At 59.3% G+C, this 24,119-nt stretch overlaps 1 protein-coding gene across 2 annotated transcripts; it reads left to right on the top strand.

The window, feature by feature from the left end:
• The first annotated feature begins 9,201 nt into the window (after positions 1-9,201).
• On the top strand, positions 9,202-22,226 carry MYBPH (myosin binding protein H). 2 transcript variants are annotated; one of them, XM_032710869.1, is made up of 11 exons: positions 9,202-9,545; positions 9,729-9,863; positions 12,139-12,306; positions 14,812-14,900; positions 16,196-16,391; positions 16,894-17,033; positions 17,897-18,056; positions 18,782-18,918; positions 19,330-19,556; positions 21,403-21,443; positions 22,019-22,226. In XM_032710869.1, the coding sequence occupies exons 1-11, from the start codon at positions 9,209-9,211 to the stop codon at positions 22,099-22,101; spliced, it is 1,713 nt and encodes a 570-aa protein (XP_032566760.1). In that variant the 5' UTR covers positions 9,202-9,208; the 3' UTR covers positions 22,102-22,226. The 2 variants fall into 2 exon arrangements, with proteins under 2 accessions (XP_032566760.1, XP_032566761.1); XM_032710870.1 differs by having other exon boundaries at positions 19,330-19,516; positions 22,019-22,056.
• The last annotated feature ends 1,893 nt before the right edge of the window (positions 22,227-24,119 follow it).

Raw genomic sequence — 24,119 nt, 5'->3', positions numbered from 1 at the left:
CCTCGGGATTCCTGCGGGGTTTGACCACCCCCGTAAGATCCCCCAGAGCTTTACAGGGGCTGGGTGGGAATGACGCCTCTGGCCACCATTCCCAGAGGGATCCCGGGGCGTTTCCATCCTGTGGGAAGGGTGGGATCCCCTCCACGTGTTGGGAAGGGTGGGGGGGTTCCCCATCCAGCCGCTGGGTCGTGGAATCCCACACTGGTTTGGGTTGGAGTGACAACAAAGCTCATCCTGTCCCACCTTTCCATGGGCAGGGACACCTTCCACTATCCCAGGTTGCTCCAAGTTTATCCAACCCAGCCTTGGGCACTTCCAGGGTTGGAGCATCCTCTAGGAATTCCATCCCAGCCCCTCATCACCCTCCCAGGGAATAATTCCTTCCCAGTATCCCATCCATCCCTGCCCTCTGGCAGTGGGAAGCCATTCCCTGTGTCCTGTCCCTCCATCCCTTGTCCCCAGTCCCTCTCCAGCTCTCCTGGAGCCCCTTTAGGCCCTGGAAGAGGCTCCAAGGTGTCCTTGGAGCCTTCTCTTCTCCAGGGGAACATTCCCAGCTCTCCCAGCCTGGCTCCAGAGCAGAGGGGCTCCAGCCCTTGGAGCATCTCCATGGCCTCCTCTGGACTCTCTCCAGCAGCTCCATGTCCTTGTGCTGTTGTTCCCAGTGTTGGAGGCAGCTCTGCAGGGGGGTCTCACTCGAGGGGGCAGAGGGGCAGAATCCTCCCCTCCCCACTGCCCACACTGCCCAGGGCATGAGGGGTTCTGGGCTGGGTCCTGTCCAGCCTCTTCCCCACCAGCCCCCCAGGTCCTTCTCCCAGGGCTGCTCTCGATTTTTCTTTGCCTCAGAATTTCTCCTCCTCCTTCGGGGGCAGTTCTTGGAAAGCACAGGATCCCTCCCCCTCTGTCCCTTGTCCACGGATCCTTCGGGGTCTGTGCCCCCTCCCAGCCCCTGCACATGAGCCACCTCCAGCCTCGTCCCCTCTCTCCCTGTCCTTGCTCACCCTGGGCTGGAGGGGGTGGTTTTGCCTCCCCTGCCAACATCCAGGTGTCCCTTTGGCACCGCTGTGGGCAGAGCAGGGCGAAGCATCTCCCACGGGTGTTTCCTTGCAGGTTATTGGATGGACAGATCCCCCCCTACTCTCCGAGTCCCCCGGCCTGGTCCTGCTGCCCCACAGGGCTTTGAGGGGGATGATTCCTCCCGGAGGTCACAGGGACAGCGGCTCCGGGGCAGTGACCCCCTGGCAGGAGGAGCTCTCGCATCCAGGACAGGGCTGGGCCACCCCTGGCTGTGGGACAGCAGGGACTCTTAGGAAGAGTCTCTTCCCAGAGTTTGGCACGATATCCAGGGGATTTCGGCGGGACCAGCCGGACTGAACGTCCCCGTGATGCTCCCTGGTGGCAGCGGGGAAGGGATGCAGCTGGAATACCCCAAACTGGAGTGTATTCACAGTTTACTGGAACCTGGAGGGAGTCACTCCCTCTCGTAGTCCCTCCCGACCCAGGAAACTCTCTGGGGAGGGGACACGGTTGGGAGGTTCTCAAGCAAAAGTGTTTGGGTTGGAGAGGGACGTGGGATGGATCCAGGATATGGGATGGATCCAGGATGCGGGGATGGATCCAGGATATGGGATGGATCCAGGATATGGGATGGATCCAGGATGCGGGGATGGATCCAGGATATGGGATGGATCCAGGATATGGGATGGATCCAGGACGTGCTGTCCCATCAAGGGAGCAGATCCCATTTGCTTCAGAGAATCCTGGGAAGTGACAACCCTCCCCAGACCCCCCCAGCCATGGCAGGGACAGAAGCCCTTGTGCCACCACCTTGTGCCCTTGGGGACGTCCTTAGGTTTTGCTGCCCCATCTGAAACGGGGCTGATCCCAGTGTCACCAGTGTCCCCAGGGCCGGGAGGGGTCTGCCCCAGTGCTACCAGTGTCCCCAGGGCCGGGAGGGGTCTGTCCCAGTGCCACCAGTGCCCCCAGGGCCGGGAGGGGTCTGGCTGCCCTCCAGAGGCCCTGCCTGGGGTGGGGAGGGGGGTGGAGGGTGCAGTGGGAAGAGGGGCTGGGGAGGGCAGAGGGAATGGGGTGAAAGTGGAAATGTTTAAGGCAAGGAAAGGAGGGGGGTGGATGTGAGGAAATATGGGAAGAGCTGGCAGGGGACTGTTGGTCCCACAGGAGGGACTGGGGAGGAGCAGCGGCCTTGAGGGACACTCAGGGTGGCCTTAAGTCCTCGATGGAGGTAAAGGGGAGCAGAGGGAAAGCTGCAGGTCAGATGGGACCTGGAGTGTCACACCAATGCCACGGGGCACCCTGGCAGGGGTTTCAGTGCCTCAAAAACTCAGAGCAGGGCTGGGCACCCTCCTGGGGACCCACAGTGACAAGAGAGGAGCAGAGCAGGCTCTGGGGGTGGTGCCTGTCCCTGTGCTCCTGCTGGGCTCCTGCTGGCACCGGTGATCCCAGAATTGGGGCTGGTGGAGCCCCGGGCTGAGCTCTGCCCTCCCCCTTCTGCTGCAGCCCGTCCCGGCTCCGCGCTGGCCCCAGGGCTGGCAGAGCTCAGGGACAGGAGCGGGCGTGTGGCTGCGTCCCCTGGGCACAAATATCCCGAACACACCAGTTTTGGGACACTTGGGGGCTTCCTGAGCACCTGGTTTACCGCAGGAGGAAAAGCCGAGCCGCCATTTGCAGCCCCGGAGCAGGACCCGGCGGGGCAGGAGGCGACAGAGCCCTCCTGGCATCCCCGAGCCCTGTAGAGGTGACTCTGGGCAGAGCGGGGCTGGCCCGTCCTGCCTGTCCTAGGTGAGTTCCTGCTGGCAGCCCCGGAGGGAGGGCAGGGCTGGAAAAAAAACCCCCCAGAGCCCGGGCAGACCCCCCTGCCCGGGCTGGCCCCGCTCCCGGCAGGTGACGGATGCGGTGCCAAGGTGCGTGAGGGTTCCTGCCCGCCCGGCACGTCCCGGCCCGGGGCAGCTGCCGGGGGTCACGGCCCTCGGGCAGTTGCTTGTCCGGGGAGTGCTGTGCTCCCCCTGCCACGGCCGGGAGGGGGATGGATCCACGGAGAGCGCGGGGGAACCGCGGCGGGTGCAGGAAACGGAGTTTGGGAACGGCCGCGGCTCCCTCGGCAAAATGAGGCGGGACTTTGTTCGCTGGCACAGGGGCTTGGAGCGAGTAATTCCTTGGGGTGCAAACAGAGTAGGGTAAAATATTATCCAATTATATATTATTGAGCCATTAGAGAGTGGCCAAAGGAGGCAATGAAGGTGGAGAAGGGCCTTGATTTGAAGCCGTGGGAGGACACTGAGGGCACTTGGTGTGTTGAGCTGGAGCAGAGGAGACTGAGGGGAGACCTCACTGCAGTTCCAAATTCCTGGGCAGGGGCAGAGGAGGGGCAGGGACTGAGCTCTGCTCTGGGGAACCAGGGACAGCACCCAGGGAATGGCTGGAGCTGTGTCAGGGCAGGCTCAGGTTGGATCTCAGGAAAAGGTTCTTCCCCCAGAGGCTGGCTAGGCACTGCCCAGGCTCCCCAGGGCAGTGGGCACAGCCCCAAGGCTGCCAGAGCTCCAGGAGGGTTTGGCTGATCCTCTGGGGCACAGGGTGGGACTCTGGGGATGGGCCTGTGCAGGGCTGAGGGTTGGACTGGATGGTCCTTGTGAGTCCCTTCCAGCTCAGCATATCCTGGGATTCTGTGAGTCTGGGATTCTGTGGTTTCTGATTCTGTGATTCTGTGGTTCTGTGAGGTGGTGCCTCCCTGGGATGGTTTTCCCAGTGCTGTCCCCAGGCTGGAAGGGACACGGAGCCCCTCCCTGGCTCAGCTCCCTGCGAGTCACGGGGCAAAATGGGGCCATCCCTGCGTGGGTGTTCCTGCTGCTCTCCCCCACCCAGCTTGGAGGAGAACGATCCCAGCACAGCCCCAAAACAACCCCCCAAAGAGCCGGTTCTCGTTTGAATTCCCAGGTCCTGCCTCCAGCAGCTCCTGATCCTGGCAGGAATTCAGGAATTCAGGGTTGGGCCCCCTGTGCTGCTGTGGGAGCCGGTGGGGAGTGAACCCCAACTGATCATGGAATTAGAGAATCATTTAGGATGGAAAAGACCCTCTGGATTGAGTCCAGCCCTTAGCCCAGCACTGCCACGATCACCCCTGACCCCGGTCCTCAAGTGCCACATCCACACGTCTGAGGTGTCCCTCCAGGGATGGTGACTCCAGCACTGCCATTGGCAGCTGTGCCAGGGCTGGGCAGCCCTTTCCACGAGGAAAGAAGATCCAGTGAATCCACTTGTTGACCGTGAGCGCTGCTGGTGTGAGCCAGGATGGATCCAGGGATTCCCCTGGAGCAGGAGCCTGGGCCAGCCAAGGGAAGCCCATCAGGCAGGAGATGTCCTTCAGCGTGGACATTTTAGAGACAGCACTCGATGGAACTCCAGCCTGGCCCCGCAGCCCCTGCCCGCGGTCATTGCTGGGAGGTGAAGTAAGAGTCCACTTGTGTGTGACAGACCAATGGAAACCGTGTCCGGGGCCCACCTGCCACTGTCCCTGCCCCTGACTCAGCGCCCGCGAATATCGCGGTGACGGCGAGGCTGGAAACGCTGGAGCCGGGGCTGGGAATGGGGACGGGGACGGGACAGGGCGGTGGGAGGTGGGAGGTGCCGGGCAGGGCACGGAGCCATCCCCGCTGCTGTTTGTGGTTGGCCACTGGGTGTTTTCCACGTGAGCTCCCGGGGTGTCTGGAGGTCTGACTTAACTCCTCTGGAGGTCTGAATTAACTTCCCTTAACGTCTGACTTAACCCCTACTGGAGGTCTGACTTAACCCCTGCTGAAGTCTGAATTAACTCCCTCTGGAGGTCTGAATTAACTCCTCCTGGAGGTCTGAATTAACCCTCCTGGAGGTCTGAATTAACCCCCTGGAGAGGGGCCCGGCAGGGGCAGGAGGGAGAGCAGCTGAAGGAGGGGACAGCCCCGCTCAGGAGCTGTCACCAGGAACGAGGGACACAGAGGGGGTTGGGCACCTCCCTCCTGCTGGAATCCGGGGGGTCCGGCTGTTTTCCTGGCCCTTTGAGGTGTCTCCCATGGACTCACACTCCGTGTGATTTGTTCAGAGCTGGGTGTGGCCGATGGCAGGAGGGGCAGCAGCTGAAAGGAGGGGACAGCCCCGCTCAGGAATCATCTCCAGTGACCACCAGCAATATCCCCCCAATATCAGGGTTTGGGCACCTCCCTCCTGCTGGAATCCAGGGGGTCTGGCTGTTTTCCTGGCCCTTTGAGGTGTCTCCAAAGGACTCATGCTCCCTGTGATGTGTTCAGAGCTGGATGTGGCCGATGGCAGGAGGGGACAGTTCCTGCCCTCTCCTGTTGGGTGGCTCTGAATGTGTCCCACTGGGGACGGCGCTGGGAACCCTCTCAGTCCGGGGTGTCCCCCTCAGCTCTGGGTGTCCCCTTCCCATGCTGGCACAGGGGGTGGGTGACTCTCCTTGCTGACCATCCCCTGGAGCCTGGCTCTGTCCCCTGCCCATGGACCTGCTGGTGACCCGTGGTGACCCAGGTGTGACATCCCACTGCTGTCCCAGCCCTGCTGGGGTGCAAAGAGCCCCCCAGGACCCCCAGAGCCGTTTATGGGATGAGCAGCTCCAGGGAGCCCTTCCCACATGGATGAAAGGAGCTCTTCCTTTATCCCGAGCCTTTGGCCTTTCAGCTTTACGAGGCACAAGTGGGAAGTCTCCCCACCTCCTGTCTAATCCTGGAGCCTCGTTTAGGGATGGTCCTAATCTCTGGAAGCCTCAGGGTTTGCCCCAGCTGTTGGAAGGATCCTCCCTCTCCCCCCTCAGCTGTCGTGGTGGGAAAGGCGCTGCCGAGGCTCCCCCTCATTCCCACCCGGCAGGGTTCTGATTTCCTGGAAAAATCTGGGGGGATGGATCAATCCAACGCTTTTGTGGGACAGATTTACCCCTTTGGAATGGGGCCCTGTCCATAAACCCAGCTGGGAGGTGCCTGTGCTGTGTCACCAGGGGGTTGGAAGGGCAGTGGCACGAGGAGGATCTGATCCTTTGGGGAATAAATGACACGGTCCCTGTTTAGACCCACAGTTACCTGGAAGATAACTGAGGAAACACATCAATGCCCTGGAAACGTGGGTTTAAAAACCAATTGATAAAAGTCCCAGCTTTCTGTAGGAAGAGATCTTTTCTCCCTGGCAATCAGGGAGAACCTGCATTTCAGCAAAACCCTGAAACACTTGGAGTTCCAGGCAAAATCGGGCTGATATTTTTAATTACCACTAAATTTTTAATATTCAACCCTCCCAGCTGCCTGCAGGAGGAGCCAGCACAGCCCCCTCCAGGTGATGTTCACTTCCACGCTGAGGAGGAGGATTTTATTTCCACCACCAGACTCATTTTCACCAGGTCAGAATCCCAGAACATTCCGAGTTGGAAGGGACCCACGAGGACCATGGAGGCCCAGCTCTGAGGTGAACGGTCCCTGTGGGTGTTTGAGGTCCCTCACCCAAACCTGGGGGCTGAGACGCCCCATCCCCATCCCTGCTGGGTCCCCACCAGCAAAGCTGTGGTGGTGGGAACTGGAACCTTCATCCCGGATCTGGTGCCTCTGAAATCCTCCAACTCTGAGCTTGGCCAACTCGTCGTGGTGCCCCTGCGGTGGAGAGCAGAGCTTCCCAGCTGGAGTTTGCTCAACCCCTGCTGGAGTTTGCTCAGTGTGAGGTGTCTTGTGTGGATAAACAAGATGCCAAAAGGCTCCAGTAACGTGCCCCAGATAAGTCGGGGTGATAAAACCCTGTTGATTCATTTGCACTTGAACTATGAGTCACCCTGTGAGTCAACAGAGCAAACGGCACCCAAACGTCATCCAGCAGGTCAAAAAAACTCGAGTTTTGTTCAAATCGAGCAAAATTGTTGCCTTGGTGTTCTTCCTTTCCCGGGGAAAGCGTTTCATTTTCAGCCCTGCTCCCCCAGATTGAACCTGGACAGGAACCCGTGTGCTCATTTCCTGATGAGCCAGAGTGGTGGTATTGATTTATTTTGCTTTCAGAGCTCTTCAAATTGCTTTTCTTCATCAAAAGAAACCTACATTTTCTTTTCTTTACAACAAAGTGTTTTCAGTGCAGATTAAACATTGAGATCGTCTTTGGGAAAGGCACAGGGAAGACTTGTGAGGATTATAGATGTCTGTGGGAGTCTGGGAATGGCCACCTGTGGAAAGAGTCATCAGAGCATGTGGAGGAGTCAAGGCAGGGTGGAATCCCTGAAGGTCAAGGTGTGGAGGAACCAGAGCTTCTCCCATGGTGCCCTCCATGCCAGACCCACCTGGGAGCCAAGGGCAGCTGGAGGAGCTCAGATGGAAGAGCTCCTCCAGCCCTGGGCAGCAGCACTGTCTCCTCTCTTGCCAGAGCAGCTGCAGGAGATTTTCTGGTTTGTGACCCACTTGGCAAGTCCGAGCCTCTCCAGGATGCTCCGGGGGGCAGGAGGAGCTGCCGTGCCTGGCCATGGCAGCAGGAGAGTCTGGGAGTGCCCTGTCACCTCCCCCTGCCTCAGAGAGCTCATCCCTCAGGCATCCCGAGGGTATTTAGGGGAAGGTTTTACTGCCACATTCCTCCTCATGGGGAAGGTAATCGAGGAACATCTGGGGTATCACATAGTTGTGGAGGACACGGGCCCTCCCTGGGGCACCGACACCAGCTCAGGCTGCCCTGGCCTTGTCCTGCTGCCAAACAACCAGGGCAGAGACAAACATCCCTCCTTGGAGCAGGAGGGTCCTGCTGCTCCAGCTGGGAAGCATCATCCCCCAGGCTCTCCTCTGGGATGTCCCCACGGTCCCTTCACAGACTAGGCCTGGCCAGGGGGGCTTTGCTCTTTCTTCTCTCCCTCCCACCTCTGGGTGGCCACAGTTCCCCTCCACCCTCGGTGCCAGGCTGGGTCACCTGGCCCTGGCAGAGGACAGACCTCGTGCTCTGGCTGTCCTGGAGGTGCCTCTTGGCCCTGCTGTCCAAGGCTGGTGGTGTTCCCTGGGGACCACGGAACCAGGAGCCTTTGGAGCAGCACCCAGGGGAGCCAGGCCTGCTTGGCTGCCTCCCTGCACACAGGGAATCAGCTGGCGAACAGGGAATCAGCTGGGGAACAAGGAAAACACTCTGTCAGCCCAGATTTGAGGAAGGATAGGGATGCAGAGACATCTTTAGGAGTGTCTCATACATGGGAAGGGAGGGAAACACAGGCAGGCAAGGGGTGAGGGGTTGTGTCCTGTAGGATTAAGGGGCTTTCCTGGCTCAGTGGGGGGATTTGGGGTGAATCTGAGTTGGGGGGTGACAGGAGGGTGGCTGGTCATGAGTTCTGAGGGGATCAGGCTCCGTGGCCAAGGTCCTGGTGGGATGGGCAGGGCAGAGCCTGGAGGACATGGCACAGGGCTGGGGAGGGACTGATGTTCTCCAGGAACGTGGGTGGGGCGTGGGGGCAGCTACATGGGTTGGGCCAAATGATCCCAAGGTTGTGTTCCAACCCAGAAATTGTGGGATTGAGGGTGAGGGGAGGATGGAGGGAGCAGAGGGCTCTGGGGTTCCAGGGACTGTGGGAGAACGGGATGGGGAGCGGGTGGGTTGGGGGGGTCAGTGCAGGATTAACGGGGCTGGGGGGGTATGGGGTCAGTGCAGAGGCTGGGGAAGGCACGAGGGGTCCAGGGGTCCCTGGAGAGGCTGAGAGGGGACATGGGGGGCAGTGGGTGGCTGAGGGGGTGGGGGTGGGGCTTGGGTAAGCCCCGAGCTAGAGGGGTGCTGGGGACAGGAGCCATGTCCCTAAAGAAAGGTGACCCGGCCCTGTGAGAACCGGGGGGGGGCCGAGCCCATGTGCTGCCATCCCATAGGAGGGGGCGGTGGGGGCTGCTGAATGTGCAGGTCCTGGGTGGCTATTCCTGGCCCGGCCCGCCCGCGCGGGCAGATTGGTTTGCAGGGGGGTGACAAGTGGCAGATTGGTTTGCAGGGAGGTGACAAGTGCCAGCCCAAGCTTATAAAAGTCACCGCAGCCCCTGTCCTGGCTCAGTGACCCGGTTCCCCCGTCCCGGAGCAGAGGGGACACACCTGAGCGGGGATCCCACCGCGGAGCCCGAACTGGGAGCAGAGACCTTTTGTGTGGAGCAGGAACCCCAGAGCAGGGCGGAGCCCCCGGAGCGGAGCCCCCAGACCCCGCTGTCCCCCAGCCCCCGGCTCTGCAGCGATGACGGGGAAAACGGCCCCTCCGGCCAAAAAACCCGCCCCGGCGGCCGCCAAGAAAAAGGCAGCACCAGCCCCCAAGGAAAAGGCGGCTCCGGCCCCCAAGGAAGAACCAGCCCCGAAGGAAGAATCAGCCCCGGCCCCCAAGGAAGAAGCCACCCCTAAAGAAGAAGCGGCCCCAGCCCCCGCTGCTGAAGAGCCCCCAGCCCCTGCAGAAGCCGCTCCCACCCCCCCCGAAGCCGGAGCAGAAGCCCCTCCAGCCCCCGCAGAAGGTTCCCCAGCCCCCCCAGCCGAACCCCCGGCCCCCGAACCTGAACCCCAACCCGAGAAACCAAAGGAAGGTGAGGACGGGATGGGACCCTGGAGTGGAGCAGGGCTTGGAGGGGTTGCGGGGGGTGTCGGGGTGAGGGGACGGAGGGGTGAAGCCATCCAGGGGGTTTTACTGAGGATCAGGAGGGCGGGTGGGCTGAGGGCGAGGGACTGTCCTGGGGCAGAGCCTGCCCTCACCCCCCGGTTTGTTCCAGAGCCTCCCAGCTCTCCGCTGTCCTTGGCCGTGGAGGAGGTGAGTGAGAATTCCTTCACGCTGACCTGGAAAGCCCCGGAGCACACGGGCAAGGCAGGCCTGGATGGATACGTGGTGGAGATCTGCAAGGATGGAAGTAGGACCGGGCTTTCCTGCCCCTGAGCACGGAGGGGTGGGGTGTGTTGTGCGGGTGTGGGGTGGAGCTGGACACACGTTTCCCAGGCCACCAACTCCCTTTCTTTGCCCAAATTGGTTCATTTTAAATTGTTGTTTTATTTTTTTTTCCCATGGAGAAGTGGGGCTTCCTGTTGGCTTCAGATAGTTGGGATGTCTCTGGCAGGGGGTTTAATGTCACTGCTGTGTCCAGCTGGAGGGTGGAGGAGGGACCAGCCTGCCCTCTGAGGATGGTCCCTGGTGAGCTCCAGCTCTGCAGAGACCTGGGGTTGGGATGGTGATCCAAGAAAACAGGAGGAAGAAGCTCAATGCTGCCATGTTTGCCTAAAGAGAAGCAGGGAAGGAATGGGGATGAGGTGGGAGGATGAGGGAGGAAAGGATCCTGGGCAGGGTGAGAGGGGCTGGAATGTGTCAGCAGCCCTGCAGGAGGGTGGGTGGGTGGGTGGAGGGGGCTGGGGGGTGGCAGTGATGGTCTGTGGGTCTCTGGTTGCATGGCTGGCCTGTGGAATGGGGGGTGGGGAAGACTTGTGTTTTGGGACCTCTCTTGAAGCCCTGCTGGGCTTTGGGGTGACAGTGGGTGACCCACGTGTCTGGTGGGATCTGCAGGGGGAGGCTGGGGCTGGTGGGCTGGGGCTGCAGGAGCCTGGAGGGGTTTGACCCAGGTGGTCCGAGGGCCTCGGGGAACTTGATCCTTGGCTGTTCAGCTTGTGGCACACATAGTCAGCACGTTCTTGGCACATTCTTGGCTCCCATCACTGGGCTGGGGACAGGGGACAGCCACGAGCAGGCCCTTGTGTGGCACAGGCCAAGGTGCAGCAGTTCCTGGAGGGAGCTGGGTGGCAGCCACCCAGAGGGCACAGTTTGGGAGCTCTGCTGGGCCTGCCTGGGTGGCAGGAGAGCTCCAGCCATGCTGTGACCACCACAGGGGTTCTGTGACCGCTGTGCTCGGGCTAGGGCATGGCCCTGGGTGGGTAAAACCTGGTGAGGTTTGAGTGAGGGCTGGGCTGGGCACTGCCAGCCGTGAGGGGAAAGAGGAGCTGGGGAGATTTGGCTGCTCTGATGGCACTGACAGGGAAAACCTTCCTGCTCTGAAGGGGCAACCCCTGGCACACGGGGGTCACTTTAGGGACACCCAGGCCTCTGGTGACCGGGGCAGTTCGTTTTCCAGCGGAGGAACCTCCTCAGAGGTTTGGCACGAGGCAAAGCTGTGTCAGCTGGGGGATGGGGGGGGTTCTACCCCTTGGCTGTGGGGTGGGTTTGAGATGCCCCTTCCAAGCAGGAAGCCAGTGGTGAAGGGAAAGAGCCCCTGGTGGGATTTGGCAGTGACAGGAAAACCTCCTTGGTTTGAAGGTGGCTTGGCATGGACAGGTCCATGGGGCTGGTGGCATCTTGCCTGGAGGGCAGGACGTGCTGGGGAACATGGGGAGCCCCAGTGTTGCCCTGGGGCAGTGAGAGGGGCAGACTGGCAGGAGAGGGTCAAAGGATTTTTGCTTTCAGAAACGCCCGTGGTCAGCAAGGATCAGGTTTGCTGGACCGTGATGCCTTTTCTTGTCTGCAAACAACCTCCTCAGCTCAGCTTCACTGCTGAGCTTCTGCCAGCTCTTCATACCCTGAACTTCATTTCCAGCTCTTCATACCCAGTACTTCATACCCAGCGTTATACCCAGGACTTACCCAACACTTCATACCCCAAACTTCATAACCCAGCACTTTGTAAACCAGTGCTTCATACCCAGCTCTTCATACCCAGGACTTACTCAGGACTTCATACTCAGCCCTTCATACCCAGCAGTTCATACCCCAACACTTCATACCCAACACTTCATACCCCAGCATTTCATACCCAGCACTTCTTACCCAGCACTTACCCAACACTTCATAAACCAGTACTTCATAACCAGCTCTTCACACCCCGAACTTCATACCCAGCTCTTCATACCCTGCAATTCATAACCCAACACTTCATACCCAGTTCTTCATACCCAGGACTTACCCAGGACTTCATACCCAACACTTCATCCCCAACACTTCACACCCAGCTCTTCACCCCCCACACTCCTTGGCAGAGGGTGCCCGACCTCCCCTCTAAGGTCCCTTTTCCCACTGCTGCCCCAAATCATTCCATCTTTCCCAGGAAGGGGTTCTTTGGATCACTCCTGGGGGGCTCCTGCTGTCTGGGGGTGTGTCTGTCTGTCTGTCCCTGGCACACCTGAAGTTCTGTGCTGGGTCCATCCCAGGTTCTGAGTGGAAAGCTGTGAACCAGGAGCCTTTCCTTTCCACCCGCTACACGATCCCAAACCTCAGCTCCGGGGACAAGATCCACGTGCGGGTGACGGCCGTGGGAGCCGGTGGATCCAGTGCCCCGGCCACGCTGGAGCAGCCCGTGCTCATCAGGGAGATCCTCCGTGAGTACTGCCGAGTGCCGGGAGAAATCCCTGGGAATTCCAGGGTGAAATCCTGCAGAATTCCTGGGTGAAATACCTACAGAATTCCTGTCCATCCCTACAGAATTCCTGCCCATCCGTGCAGAATTCCTGCGTGTCCATCCCTGCAGAATTCCTGGGTGTCCATCCCTGCAGAATTCCTGGGTGTCCATCCCTACAGAATTCCTGGGTGTCTATCCCTGCAGAATTCCTGAGTGTCCATCCCTGCAGAATTTCTGGGTGTCTATCCCTGCAGAATTCCTGGGTGTCCATCCCTGCAGCCTCTGCCCCTCTCACACATCACATCCAACCTCTGGCCCAGGCCATGGAACATTCCTGGCTGGAAGGACCCACCGGGACCATCCAGTCCAACCCTTGAGTGAAAGGACTAAACCCACCCCCCGGCGCACCGTGCTGCACCCAACAGATCCAATCCCAGATTTTGGGGTTATTCTCCGTGCCTGCGCCCAATTCCCTCGGGAGGGAGAACCTTCCCAACCTCCAGGGGCTGCTCCTGCAGCCGGGGAAGCTCAGGGGGTGAAGGACTCACCGGGCAGAGCCGAATTCCCGCGGCAGGAGCTCGGCGTCCGTGTCCCTCCCCGCCCGTCTCCTCCCCCCGGCCACGCTCTCATCCCAGAATTCCCCCCGTTGGACAGCTCTGTCTATTTGGCTCGAGGGAGGCAGGAGCAGATCCCCAAAATTCCCCCCGTTGGACAGTTCTGTTTGTTTGGCTAACGGGAGGCGGGAGCTGCTCGTCGGGACCGTGGGAACTCCAATCACGCTGAACTCTAATCACGCTGAACTCTAATCCCGCTGAACTCGCTAATGAACGAGTTGCTCCCGTGCCTGGCAGGGCTCACATTTCTGCCGGGATGCTGCCGCTGGATGAGGCTTTGCTGGTTCCTTCTCAGCAAACAGCACATGCAGGCTCATTCTCCCTTTCCAAGGAATTATGAACTCCCAAGTTTTCCTGGTACCCGAAGGACACCTGGGATTTTACAGCTGCTTAAAAATAACAATAATGCCAACAAGGGTTATTCCAGGAACCATCAGCTTTTCCTAGGAAAAGGCTTGGAGGAGTCTGGGAAGGTGCTGCAGGGTTTGTGCTCTGGGAGGAGGTGGATGTTTCTCTTTCTTTTCTTTTCTTTTCTTTTCTTTTCTTTTCTTTTCTTTTCTTTTCTTTTCTTTTCTTTTCTTTTCTTTTCTTTTCTTTTCTTTTCTTTTCTTTTCTTTTCTTTTCTTTTCTTTTCTTTTCTTTTCTTTTCTTTTCTTTTCTTTTCTTTTCTTTTCTTTTTTTTCTCCGAACCTCTCCGAACCTCTTCTCTTCTCTTTTTTCCTCCCCACCCTGACAGTGTCACCTGGGCCACCAACCTTGTCCTCCCCACCCTGACACCATCACCTCAACGCAGGGAGGGAGCTGAGGGAACCCCCCGGCATTCCCGTTCCCATTCCCATTCCCATTCCCATTCCCATTCCCATTCCCATTCCCATTCCCATTCCTGCCTCGGGATCAGGTTTCAGTGCCCTGCTGAGAGTGATGAGCCCAAGTGGCAGCAGGGATGGAGGGATGGACCCTGAAGAGGTGGATCCCTGGAGGGATGGATCCCTGGAGCTGCAGCAGGGATGCAGGGATGGATCCCTGGAGCTGCAGCAGGGATGGAGGGATGCAGGGATGGATCCCTGGAGCTGCAGCAGGAGCAGAGAAGGGATGTCCTCAGCTGTTGGAGCCATCTGGGAGCTCTGGGCATTCCCACCCTCCTGGCCCACCCCGAATTCCACCCTCACAGCTGCTTGGCTCAGTCGGGTTTAATTCTGGTCGTGCCCCCTCCCAGAGCTGCTGCTCCTTTAATCCAGGCCCAGACACTCGGCTCTCTCACGAGGGGCCCCCCTAAATCCTCTCCAGAAGGATCCCCGGGTGGTAGAGTTACACAGGTTCTATTTTCACCCCGGCAGGAAGGGACAATCAGCCTTTCGGGGGTGTTTTCCTTGGCTTTGTTGTGTTCCCTTGGGGACATTCCTTTGTCACCAGCCTGGGGCTGCCCCAGCTCTGCTGTGCCTGGGCACCTCCTCGGTGCCCCGATGACACAGGGAAGGTGGAGGGTGGGGGAGCTGGAGGTTGGGTTGTGTTGCCTCTGGAAGGTCTGTGGAAGGAATATTTCCAGTGGGAGACGCCGTTCCTGGCCTTGTCACCACGGGGGTCATGTGGGGCTCTCCTGGTCCAGCCCACATTGTGTCCATGACCCGAAGGCAGTGAATGATCCATTGGGTTGGTGACCTGGTGTCCCAAGGATGGGGGTAATTCTGGGACACGGGCAATGGTCCTGCAGGGAACCAGAACTGCCCAGGAGATGGGAGGGAAGAGGTGGATGCGTTTCTTGGGGGGTTACTTGGTGGCCAAGGAGGGGATAGGTGGGGTGGGACGTGTGGGGTGGGATGTGATTCCCTTGTGCTTCCCCTGGTGTCCTGAGCTGCCTTTCTGGTCCCCAGAGCTCCCAAAGATCCGGATGCCTCGGCACCTGCGGGAGACTTACGTCAGGCGTGTGGGGGACGCCGTGAACATCATGATCCCTTTCCAGGTAGGTGGGTGCTTTGGGATTCAATCCCCCGGGGGGTTTTGCTCCAGGTTAGATCCTGCGGTGACTTTTCCGGCCCTCATGACGTGCCTGGGGCCAGCTGTGCTCTGACTTGGCCTGGTCCTGTATCTCATGGGCCAAGGGTGGGAAATGGGGTGGGAACTCTTTCCCATTCCTACCCAGCTCCCATTTTTCCCCTGCTACACCTTTATTGGTGGTGCTGGCAACAGGACAACCCCAAACACCCCAGGACACCCCAAACATGGACATGGGCTGGCTGCTACTGCTGTCTCAGCCAACTGGCCCCCTCCAGCCCTGGGACCCCACAGCTCAACCCTGGGGTCCTCTTGAGGGGAGCAACTGCCTCTGGAGCAGGGCTGTGGGATGGGGGTAGCAGGGCTGTGGGATGGGGGGAGCAGGGCTGTGGGATGGGGGCAGCAGGGTTGTGGGATGGGAGTGATGCTGGCGCTGGTGGGAAAAGCTGGAGGTCATCCCCTCAACTGATCTGTCTCACCCTGGCTGAGACATCACCCAAACATCTCCCCCACGGTCTGGGATGGGCAAAACCAGCCCTGAAACGAGTTGGCCAAGCAGGGGGGAGCAAGAGGCCCCTGAGATAAGTGACACGTCCCAGAGAAATCTGGGACCTTGTGCTGGCCACGCTCCAGGTATGGATTTTCCCTGGGTGCCAGATTTAAGCCCGTGCTGTTAGGCTTGAGCCTGGGCTCAGCTCAGCACCTGGGAAATGGGAGGACAGCTCTGGGAGAGCAAAGGAATTTGGGGAACCGGCATGTTCCAGCCTCATCCCTGGGAAGCCCGATGGCTTCCCATTCCTGACGCCTGATGGGACTGGAGCTGATTAGGGGCTGGAGCTGATTCGGGGCTGGAGCTGATCTGGGACTGGAGCTGATCTGGGACTGGAGCTGATCTGGGGCTGGAGCTGATCCGGGGCTGGAGCTGATTCGGGGCTGGAGCTGATCTGGGGTTGGAGCTGATCTGGGGTTGGAGCTGATCTGGGACTGGAGCTGATCTGGGGTTGGAGCTGATCTGGGACTGGAGCTGATCCGGGGTTGGAGCTGATCCGGAATGGAGCTGATCCGGGGTTGGAGCTGATCCGGGGCTGGAGCTGATCCGGAGTTGGAGCTGATCCGGGGCTGGAGCTGATCCGGGGCTGGAGCTGATCCGGGGCTGGCAGGGAGCGGCTCCAGGTCCTTCCCTGGGATGCTCCGGCACAGCAGGGTGGTCCTGCCCACCCTCACCCCGCACGCTCCAGCGGCTCCCAACCTTCTCTGCTCCAGGGGAAGCCCCAGCCCGAGGTGACCTGGACCAAGGGGGGCCAGCCCCTGGACAAGTCCCGCATCAACATCCGCACCACGGCGCGGGACACCATCTTCTACATCCGGCAGGCCCAGCGCGGGGACTCGGGGCAGTACCAGCTCTGTGTGAGCATCGGTGGCACCGAGGACAAGGCCATCCTGGACATCCGGGTGGTTGGTAAGGATGGGCACAGACACTCCGGGGCTCGTTTCTGCTCCTCGGGTTTCGGAAGGTCTTGTTCTGGGTGGGGCGGGACGGGACAGGACCAGCAACAAGGTGGAGGTGCCTCTTCTAGTGAGATCCTCTCCAGGATAATGGAAAACTCCTCTGGTTGGGGATGTAGTGTTTTTACCAGCCCTTGCCTATCACAGCTTCTCCAGGGCTCACTTCTTCTCCTTGGATTTGGGTAGATCTTGTTCTAGGTGGAGTGGGATGGGATGGGTTGGGATGGGATGGGATGGGGCAGGACCAGTAACAAGGTGGAGGTGCCTCTTCCAGTGGGATCTTCTCCAGGGTCACGGAGGTGAATCCTCTGGCTGGGGGGGCAGGGTTCCTACCAACCCTTGCCCCTCATGGCTCCTCACCCCTGGTGAGCTGCAGGAGGGTGAGCAGAGATCCAAAGGGAGGAGCTCGGGGCACAGAATGAGTCGGGATGTCAGTGGGGGGGTTGTGTTTGCAGAGCCACCCGGGCCACCCCAGAACCTGAAGCTGGTGGACGTGTGGGGCTTCAACGTGGCCCTGGAGTGGGCCCCCCCTGCGGACAACGGGAACGCCGAGATCAAGGGCTACAGGGTGCAGAAGTCGGACAAGAAGAGCGGGGTGAGTGTGGGCACCCCCAGTGCTGGGCAGCCCTGGGGGCAGAGGGGCAGCACAGTCAGACCTTGGCACAAGGAGGGATTGAGACATTTTTGACCCGTGACAGACCTCAGCCTTTTTGAACACATCAATGTATTTTCAAGTGTATTTTTGTGCAGTGAAAAGGGAACCTTCTTGCTGTGCTTTTCTCACTAAGACTTTTCAGGCACTTCTTTCCTGTTATTTCCTCTGTTTTCCTCTGGTTTTAGCATTCGAGTTTGTCACTACGTTATGTCTGACAAGGATTAAAATTTTTAAAAAATAACCCTTGCATCTAAAGGCTTTGTGGTTATAAAAAAACCCCACCAAACAAACCAAACAAAAAAACAAACACTTTTGTTTTGGTACAGCTGCAGTTCAGATCAGTTCAATATTTGCAGGTAAAGATTTGTTGAAAATGGTGATATCGACCTCTTAGTTTAAAGGGTTGTGGGTGTACTGTACTGTAGTAGGAGTTTCTGTATGTGTGATGTATGGGTGGGGCCCCAGAGGGAAGGGATGAAACTGGATTCTCGATTTGAGCAAAAAAAAAAAGGAAAGGAAAGGAAAAAGGCAAATAGTTAAAGAAGTTTCTCGTGTGGTGCAATAGAAATAAATACAGCAAAGAACCGACCGTTTCCTGGTGAAGGATGGCAAAAGCAGACTCAGGCACTGTCGGCATCCTGCCTCCTTCATCCCTGGGACCTGCTGCCTTTCCTTCTCCATCCCTTGGACCTGCTGCCTTTCCTTCTCCATCCCTGGCACCTGCTGCCTTTCCTTCTCCATCCCTGGGCCCTGCTCCCTTTCCTCCTGGCTCCCTTTCCTCATGGCTCCTTTCCCCTCTGCAGAAGTGGTTCACGGTGCTGGAGCGCTGCACCCGCACCAGCTGCACCATCTCCGACCTCATCATCGGCAACTCCTACTCCTTCCGCGTCTTCTCCGAGAACTCCTGCGGGCTCAGCGACAGCGCCGCCGTCACCGCCGGGCTCGCCCACATCGAGAAGACAAGTGGGGCACCCCTTGCCTTGGGCTCGGGGTGGGGGCAAGAGTGGCCCTGACCCCACGGGGGTGTTGGGGTGGTGGTGCTGTGCTGGTCCCCGGGGTCCCCTGCCCTTATCCCAGCCCCCATTCCCTGTGCCGGCGTCAATCCCCTTGGGGGCAGCGAGAGACAGCCCTGCCTTTGGTCCCGCAGCTCAGGGCCAGCAGAGACCCCTCAGAGGTCCAGCTCAGGGCCAAACCCCCAAGCAGCCCCCTCAGCCCTGCTCCCCCCTCCATCCTCCCTCGGCCCTGCCTCCCCCTCCATCCTCCCTCAGCCCTGCTCCCCCTCCATCCTCCCTCGGCCCTGCTCCCCCTCCATCCGTTCCCAGCTCCCTGGGAGCACATGGGGAGTTGGGGGTCTCTGCCCACCAGCTCCTGTTCCTGTGCCCTGAGTTTTGGGGATGGAGTGGCAGATCCAGGGAGGTGCCTGGCCCGGGTCTGACCTGCTGCCCGTGGGGTGGATCCCAGTGGGACTGAGGGTTGGCATCTGCCCTGTCCCCTGCAGGGACTGGGTACTGGGGTGGCTGGATGGGAAGACAGGGCTGGTCTGAGCTGAGGAGCAGATCCTGGGGTCAGGGGTGGTGACTCCTGGCCCATGTGAGGGAGCAGAAGGATTTTTGGGTACCCCGTGACCACGTGTGGGTCAGCCTGGGAGCCCGAGCTCTGCCTCAGCCCAGAATTGATTATTTCCTCAGAAACCACTTACCAGCCAGAGAAGATCCCCCAGAGGGACATGATGGAGCCTCCAAAGTTCACACAGCCCCTGACAGACCGAACCACCACCCGGGGCTACAGCACCCACCTCTTCTGCTCCGTCAGGGGCTTCCCCCAGGTCAGAGGGGCAGCACCTCCTCGTGTGGGCACCAGGGGGGTTGGGAGGGGGATGGAGGGCTTGGGAGGTGGTGGGTCGGGCTGGGTTAGGGTTGGGTGAGGGTGGGGAGCTGCAGCTGCTCCCCTGAGTCAAACTGGGGCAGGTTTGGGGTGTTCCTTCACGGGAGTGGGAGACTGGTTGTAATTCAAGCCATGTCCTGTCTCCTTTTGGAGGACATGTGGAACACTGGTTTGGGCTCAAAAATGGGAGATTTGGGTCTTCAAATTCCTTCTGAGTGTGAATCCCACCATGGCCACCAGCTCCAGGCGGGGCTGAGGTGAAGGCAGGGGGAGGGGCTGCATTTTGGGGTCAGGCAGAGCTCTCACCCCTCTCCCTGCTTTAAACAAACGAACGGATCCTGCTGCTTTCCAGCCCAAAATCATCTGGCTGAAGAACCAGATGGAGATCCGGGAGGACCCCAAGTACATTGCGCTGATCGATCAGGGCGTGTGCTCCCTGGAGATCCGAAAGCCCGGCCCCTTTGACGGGGGCGTCTACACCTGCAAGGCCATCAACGCCCTCGGGGAGGCCTCCGTGGACTGCAGGCTGGATGTGAAAGGTGAGGGTGGTGAGGTTGGACTGCAGGCTGGATGTGAAAGGTGAGGGTGGCCGAGGAGGAGGAGGAGGGGCAGGACTCCCTGCCTACCCTTCCCGGATCTATCTCGATGTGGGGTGGTTTGTCCCTGTTTTGTGTTGCTCCTGGTGCTGGGGGGATCTGAGGGCTCTGGGCAGCCCTGTGCAGCACAGGCTTCCTAAGTTTGTGGTCTTTGAAGCATCTTGAAATCATCTTTCCGCATTCATGGCCTAAAAATCCCAGACTCACAGAATCCCAGGATGTGCTGAGCTGGAAGGGACCCATAAGGATCAGTGAGTCCAACCCTCAGCCCTGCACAGGCCCATCCCCAGAGTGCCCCAGAGGATCAGCCAAACCCTCCTGCAGCTCTGGCAGCCTTGGGGCTGTGCCCACCGCCCTGGGGAGCCTGGGCAGTGCCCAACCACTCTCCGGGGGAGGAACGTTTTCCTGAGATCCAACCTGAGCCTGCCCTGACACAGCTCCAGCCATTCCCTGGGTGCTGTCCCTGGTCCCCCAGAGCAGAGCTCAGTCCCTGCCCCTCCTCTGCCCCTGCCCAGGCACTTGGAACTGCAGTGAGGTCTCCCCTCAGTCTCCTCTGCTCCAGCTGAACACACCAAGTACCCTCAGCCCCTCGAGGCCCTTCCCTATCCCTGTTGCCTCCTCTGGACACTCTCTAAGAGCTCAATATCTTCCTCATACTGTGGTGCCCAAACCTGCACAGTGGGGAGGGACCCAGACCCCGGAGCCAGAGGAGCTGCTGGAGGTCGGGCCCATCCTGCTCCTCCCTGCACCCCCAGCACTGGGGTCCAGAGCCCCCTCAAGCCCTGCCTGGGGGGGTGGGAGCTGAGCCTCCTCCCCTGGCCCTGGGCTGCCCTGATTTGTGTCCGGGGTCCTGCCCAGCCCCCCCAGCTCCCATTTCCTGCCTCGGCAGCACTCCCGGAGCAGCTCTTGGAAGGAGCTGCCCTCCTTCCTCCCCCTGCCCGGGGCAGCCCCTCCTGTCCCACAGCCAGGATTCCTCCTGCCCACCCTCCCTGTGCTCCTCCCGTGCCTGTGTGTCCCTAAACATGCCTTGTTTCTGTGATTCCCCAAGAATTATTTCTCAAAATCATGGAACCAGGGAATGGTTTGGGCTGGAGGGACCTTGGAGGTCATGGCAGGGCGGGGACAGGGACACCTCCCACCACCCCAAGCTGCTCCAACCTGGCCTTGGACACTCCCAGGGATGGGGCATCCTCTGGGAAATCCAGTCCAGCCCCTCACCACCCTCCCAGGGAAAGATTCCTTCCCAATATCCCATACATCCCTGCCCTCTGGCAGTGAGAAGCCATTCCCTGTGTCCTGTCCCTCCATCCCTTGTCCCCAGTCCCTCTCCAGCTCTCCTGGAGCCCCTTTAGGCCCTGGAAGGGGCCTGGAAGGTCTCCCTGGAGCCTTCTCTTCTCCAGGGGAACATATCCAGCTCTCCCAGCCTGGCTCCAGAGCAGAGGGGCTCCAACCCTACAGTATCTCTGTGGCCTCCTCTGGACTCTCTCCAGCAGCTCCATGTCGTTTTTTGTTGTTCCCAGTGCTGGAGGCAGCTCTGCAGGGGGGTCTCACCTGAGGGGGCAGGATCCCCCCTCCCCTGCTGCCCTTGCTGTGGGATCAGCCCAGGCAGGAGGATGAGTTGGTCCCTGTGCTGGGAAGAGTTGGGATCACCCAGGGCCAGGAGTGGGCACTGGCGGTGCTGGGATCGCTGGGATCGTGGGTGTGCAGGGATGGGGGGTGTGGGGGCACACGGCGGGGTCAGTTGTGCCCTGGCCCACCTTTGGGAGTCAGGAGGGGAGTCAGACAAGGGGAATTCAGGGGGAATTTATGTCTCCTGTGCTCTCCTGCAGTGCCCAAGTGAGGATGGACCCGAGGGCAAGAAAAGAGCAAGGTGGGTCTGGGCTGGGGCTCTGGGATTGATTCCTAGGGGAAGGAGCAGTTTGAGGGGATTTGGGCTCTGGGATTCCTTGGGAAAGAGAGTTTGAGGGTGTTGGGGCTCTGGGATTCCTGGGGGAAGGAGGGTTTGAAGGTCCTGGATTAGCCCCTGTCACCCCAACTTGGACCTCCCTCATCCCATGGCTGGGGAGGGGATGCTGGGGTGGGATGAGGAGCCTGAGGAAAAGCTGCTCCTCTGGGAGGGAGGTGGAGGGAGGGCTGTAAATGGGGCCAGGGGGTGGGAGGAGGCCAGGACTGGTGTGCCCAGCACAGGCACAGCTCTGTTTGCAGCCAGGACTCCTGGAGCAACTTGGGGTTGGACACGAGGGGCAGGTCCTGGGGCCTGGGGATGGGTATAAAGGGATGAGAAATGGGGCTGTGGGAACACGGAGGTAAAGGGTCGTGCCTGAATTCTGTGGGGCAGGAGAGGGTGGAGGGGCTGGGCTGGGTTTGTCCTGCACTGGAGCCACAGCAGGGATTTTTCCCACCTCATCCCATTCCAGAGCCCTCAGGTCTCACTCCTGTCCCCAGGTGGATGCTGCAGCTGCTGGGTGGAATCAGGGTCCGTGGGGATGCCCCTGGTCCCTGCTGCCTGTGGGGCTGCCCCTCCCTGAGAGCTCTGGGGGTCTGCACCTCATCCTGCCCTGGCACGGCCTTCCCCGAGCCTGTCCTGAGCTGTGACAATAAAACCAGCCCCTCCGGGGGCCTTTGGTCCCAACAAAAACCCCAAACCCCTCTGTCCTGCCTGTCCTGGGGTTGCTGGGCTGGGGGGAGGCGGGGAGAAGAGCTCCAGGGGGAATGTGGGGCCGTGGAACATCCCCCACCCCACAGGTGGAGGGGCTGGGAAGGGACACGGAGGAACACCCATGGAGGTGTCTGGGACAGAAGGGACAGGGAGGGAAGATTTCCTGCTGGAGCTGGAGGATGATCCTGGCTGGGGAGGAAGAGCAGCAGCACCAAAACTGTGGGGTTGGTGCTCCTCCATCAAAGCAAACTTCTTTATCTGCACCAGCGACCCATGAACGGCCCCCAACATCGCCTCCCCGTGGCATGAGGAGGGATAAATGTGCACAGGTGGGGCCAGAATTCCCAGAATCCCACATTTTCCCCAAATTCCACCAAATTCCCACAAAATTCCATCAAAACCCTCATAAAATAGCGCAAAATTGCACCTAAGTGCCCCAAACATGTAAAACACATCTAAACCACCCCCAGAATCTCCAAAAATATCCCAGAATTTCCTCAAATCTCCCCAATATTCCCTAACTGGCAAAACCACCTCCAAAAAAAATCCCAAATGCTGTCAAATCCACCCAAAATATGCGCAAAATACATCCAACCACCCCAAGTCATCACAAAATCCTCCCAACCCCCCAAATTCCCCCAAGTCACATCAAAATACCCAATCAAGTCCCCTAATATCCCCAAATGCCCTCAAAATCCACCCAAATCCCTGAAGATTTTGATGGGACTTGGCAGAATTTGGGGGTTTTGGAGGATTTTGGGATGATTTGAGGGTTTGGTGTTTTGATGGGACTTGGAGGAATTCAGGTCTTTTGGAGGATTTGGGGATGATTTGTGGGTGTATTTTACCCGTATTTTGGGTGTATTTGAATTCGTGATTTTTTTGGAGGTGGTTTTGTGGGTTTGGGAATATTGGAGGGATTTGGGGAAATTCTGGAACAGTTTGGGACCTTTGGGGGTACTTGGCTGTGTTTTACACCCGGGGGGTGTTGCTGCTCCCGGGGGCTCAGCACAGGCACAGCCCCGGCCACACCAGCACCATTCCTACCATCAGAGGGCATCCCTGGATTGACTGTCCCATCCTGGGATTGATATCCCTGGACTGACTGTCCCATCCCTGGATTCACTCTCCCATCCCTGTATTGACTGTCCCATCCCTGGATTCACTCTCCCATCCTTGGATTCACAGTCCCATCCTTGGATTCACTCTCCCATCCCTGGATTCACAGTCCCATCCCTGGATTCACTCTCCCATTCCTGGATTCACAGTCCCATCCCTGGATTCACTCTCTCATCCCTGGATTCACTCTTCCATCCTTGGATTCACTCTCCCATCCTTGGATTCACTGTCCCATCCCTGGATTCACTCTCCCATCCCTGGATTCACTGTCCCGCTGCTGCTCCTGGGGATTGTTGGCGCAGCTGGGACCCGGGGGATGTCCCAGCCCAGACTGCAGAGCTGCTTTACCCTGGCACACTCACCCCTGGACACTGGGGGGAATGTCCTGGTCCCCTGGATGCCCCTGGATGCCCCTGGCACCTCGGCACAGGGCATTCTTTGGGAGACAGGGCCTGGAATCTCCCAGCAGGGGCTTTGCTGCCCCAGGGGAGAAGCAGCACCCCTGGGACTGTGTCACACTGCCCACTGTGCCCTTTCCAGACCCTCATTCCAACCCCCCAGGGCACAGCCCGTGTCTGTGACCCCCCGGGGCACCGAGGTGGGCAAGAACATCCACTTTTAGCGAGCCCTCCCCGGGAAAGGTCTGGAGAGCACGGAGTGGAAAAATCCACTGGAGGGGTTTTTTTTTGTCCGAAGTGACCGTTCACATGGTTTTTAATTTACGAGCGTCCCAGTCCCTGGGATTTCGGGCACCTCAGCGAGGACCAG

The sequence above is a fragment of the Chiroxiphia lanceolata genome, chromosome 25 (genome assembly GCF_009829145.1).
Source record: "Chiroxiphia lanceolata isolate bChiLan1 chromosome 25, bChiLan1.pri, whole genome shotgun sequence".
Lineage (NCBI taxonomy): Eukaryota > Metazoa > Chordata > Aves > Passeriformes > Pipridae > Chiroxiphia > Chiroxiphia lanceolata.
The sequence above is the reverse complement of the archived record's forward strand: the minus strand, read 5'-3'. Positions and strand labels throughout refer to the sequence as shown.

What these genes read in the sequence shown, in the direction of transcription:
- MYBPH (XM_032710869.1), top strand. Translation starts at nt 9,209, where the DNA reads ATGACGGGGAAAACGGCCCCTCCGGCCAAAAAACCCGCCCCGGCGGCC. An exon ending in CCTGGACATCCGGGTGGTTG is followed by an intron (nt 16,392 to 16,893) that starts GTAAGGATGGGC and finishes TTGTGTTTGCAG; the next exon opens with AGCCACCCGGGCCACCCCAG. An exon ending in CTGCAGGCTGGATGTGAAAG is followed by an intron (nt 19,557 to 21,402) that starts GTGAGGGTGGCC and finishes GCTCTCCTGCAG; the next exon opens with TGCCCAAGTGAGGATGGACC.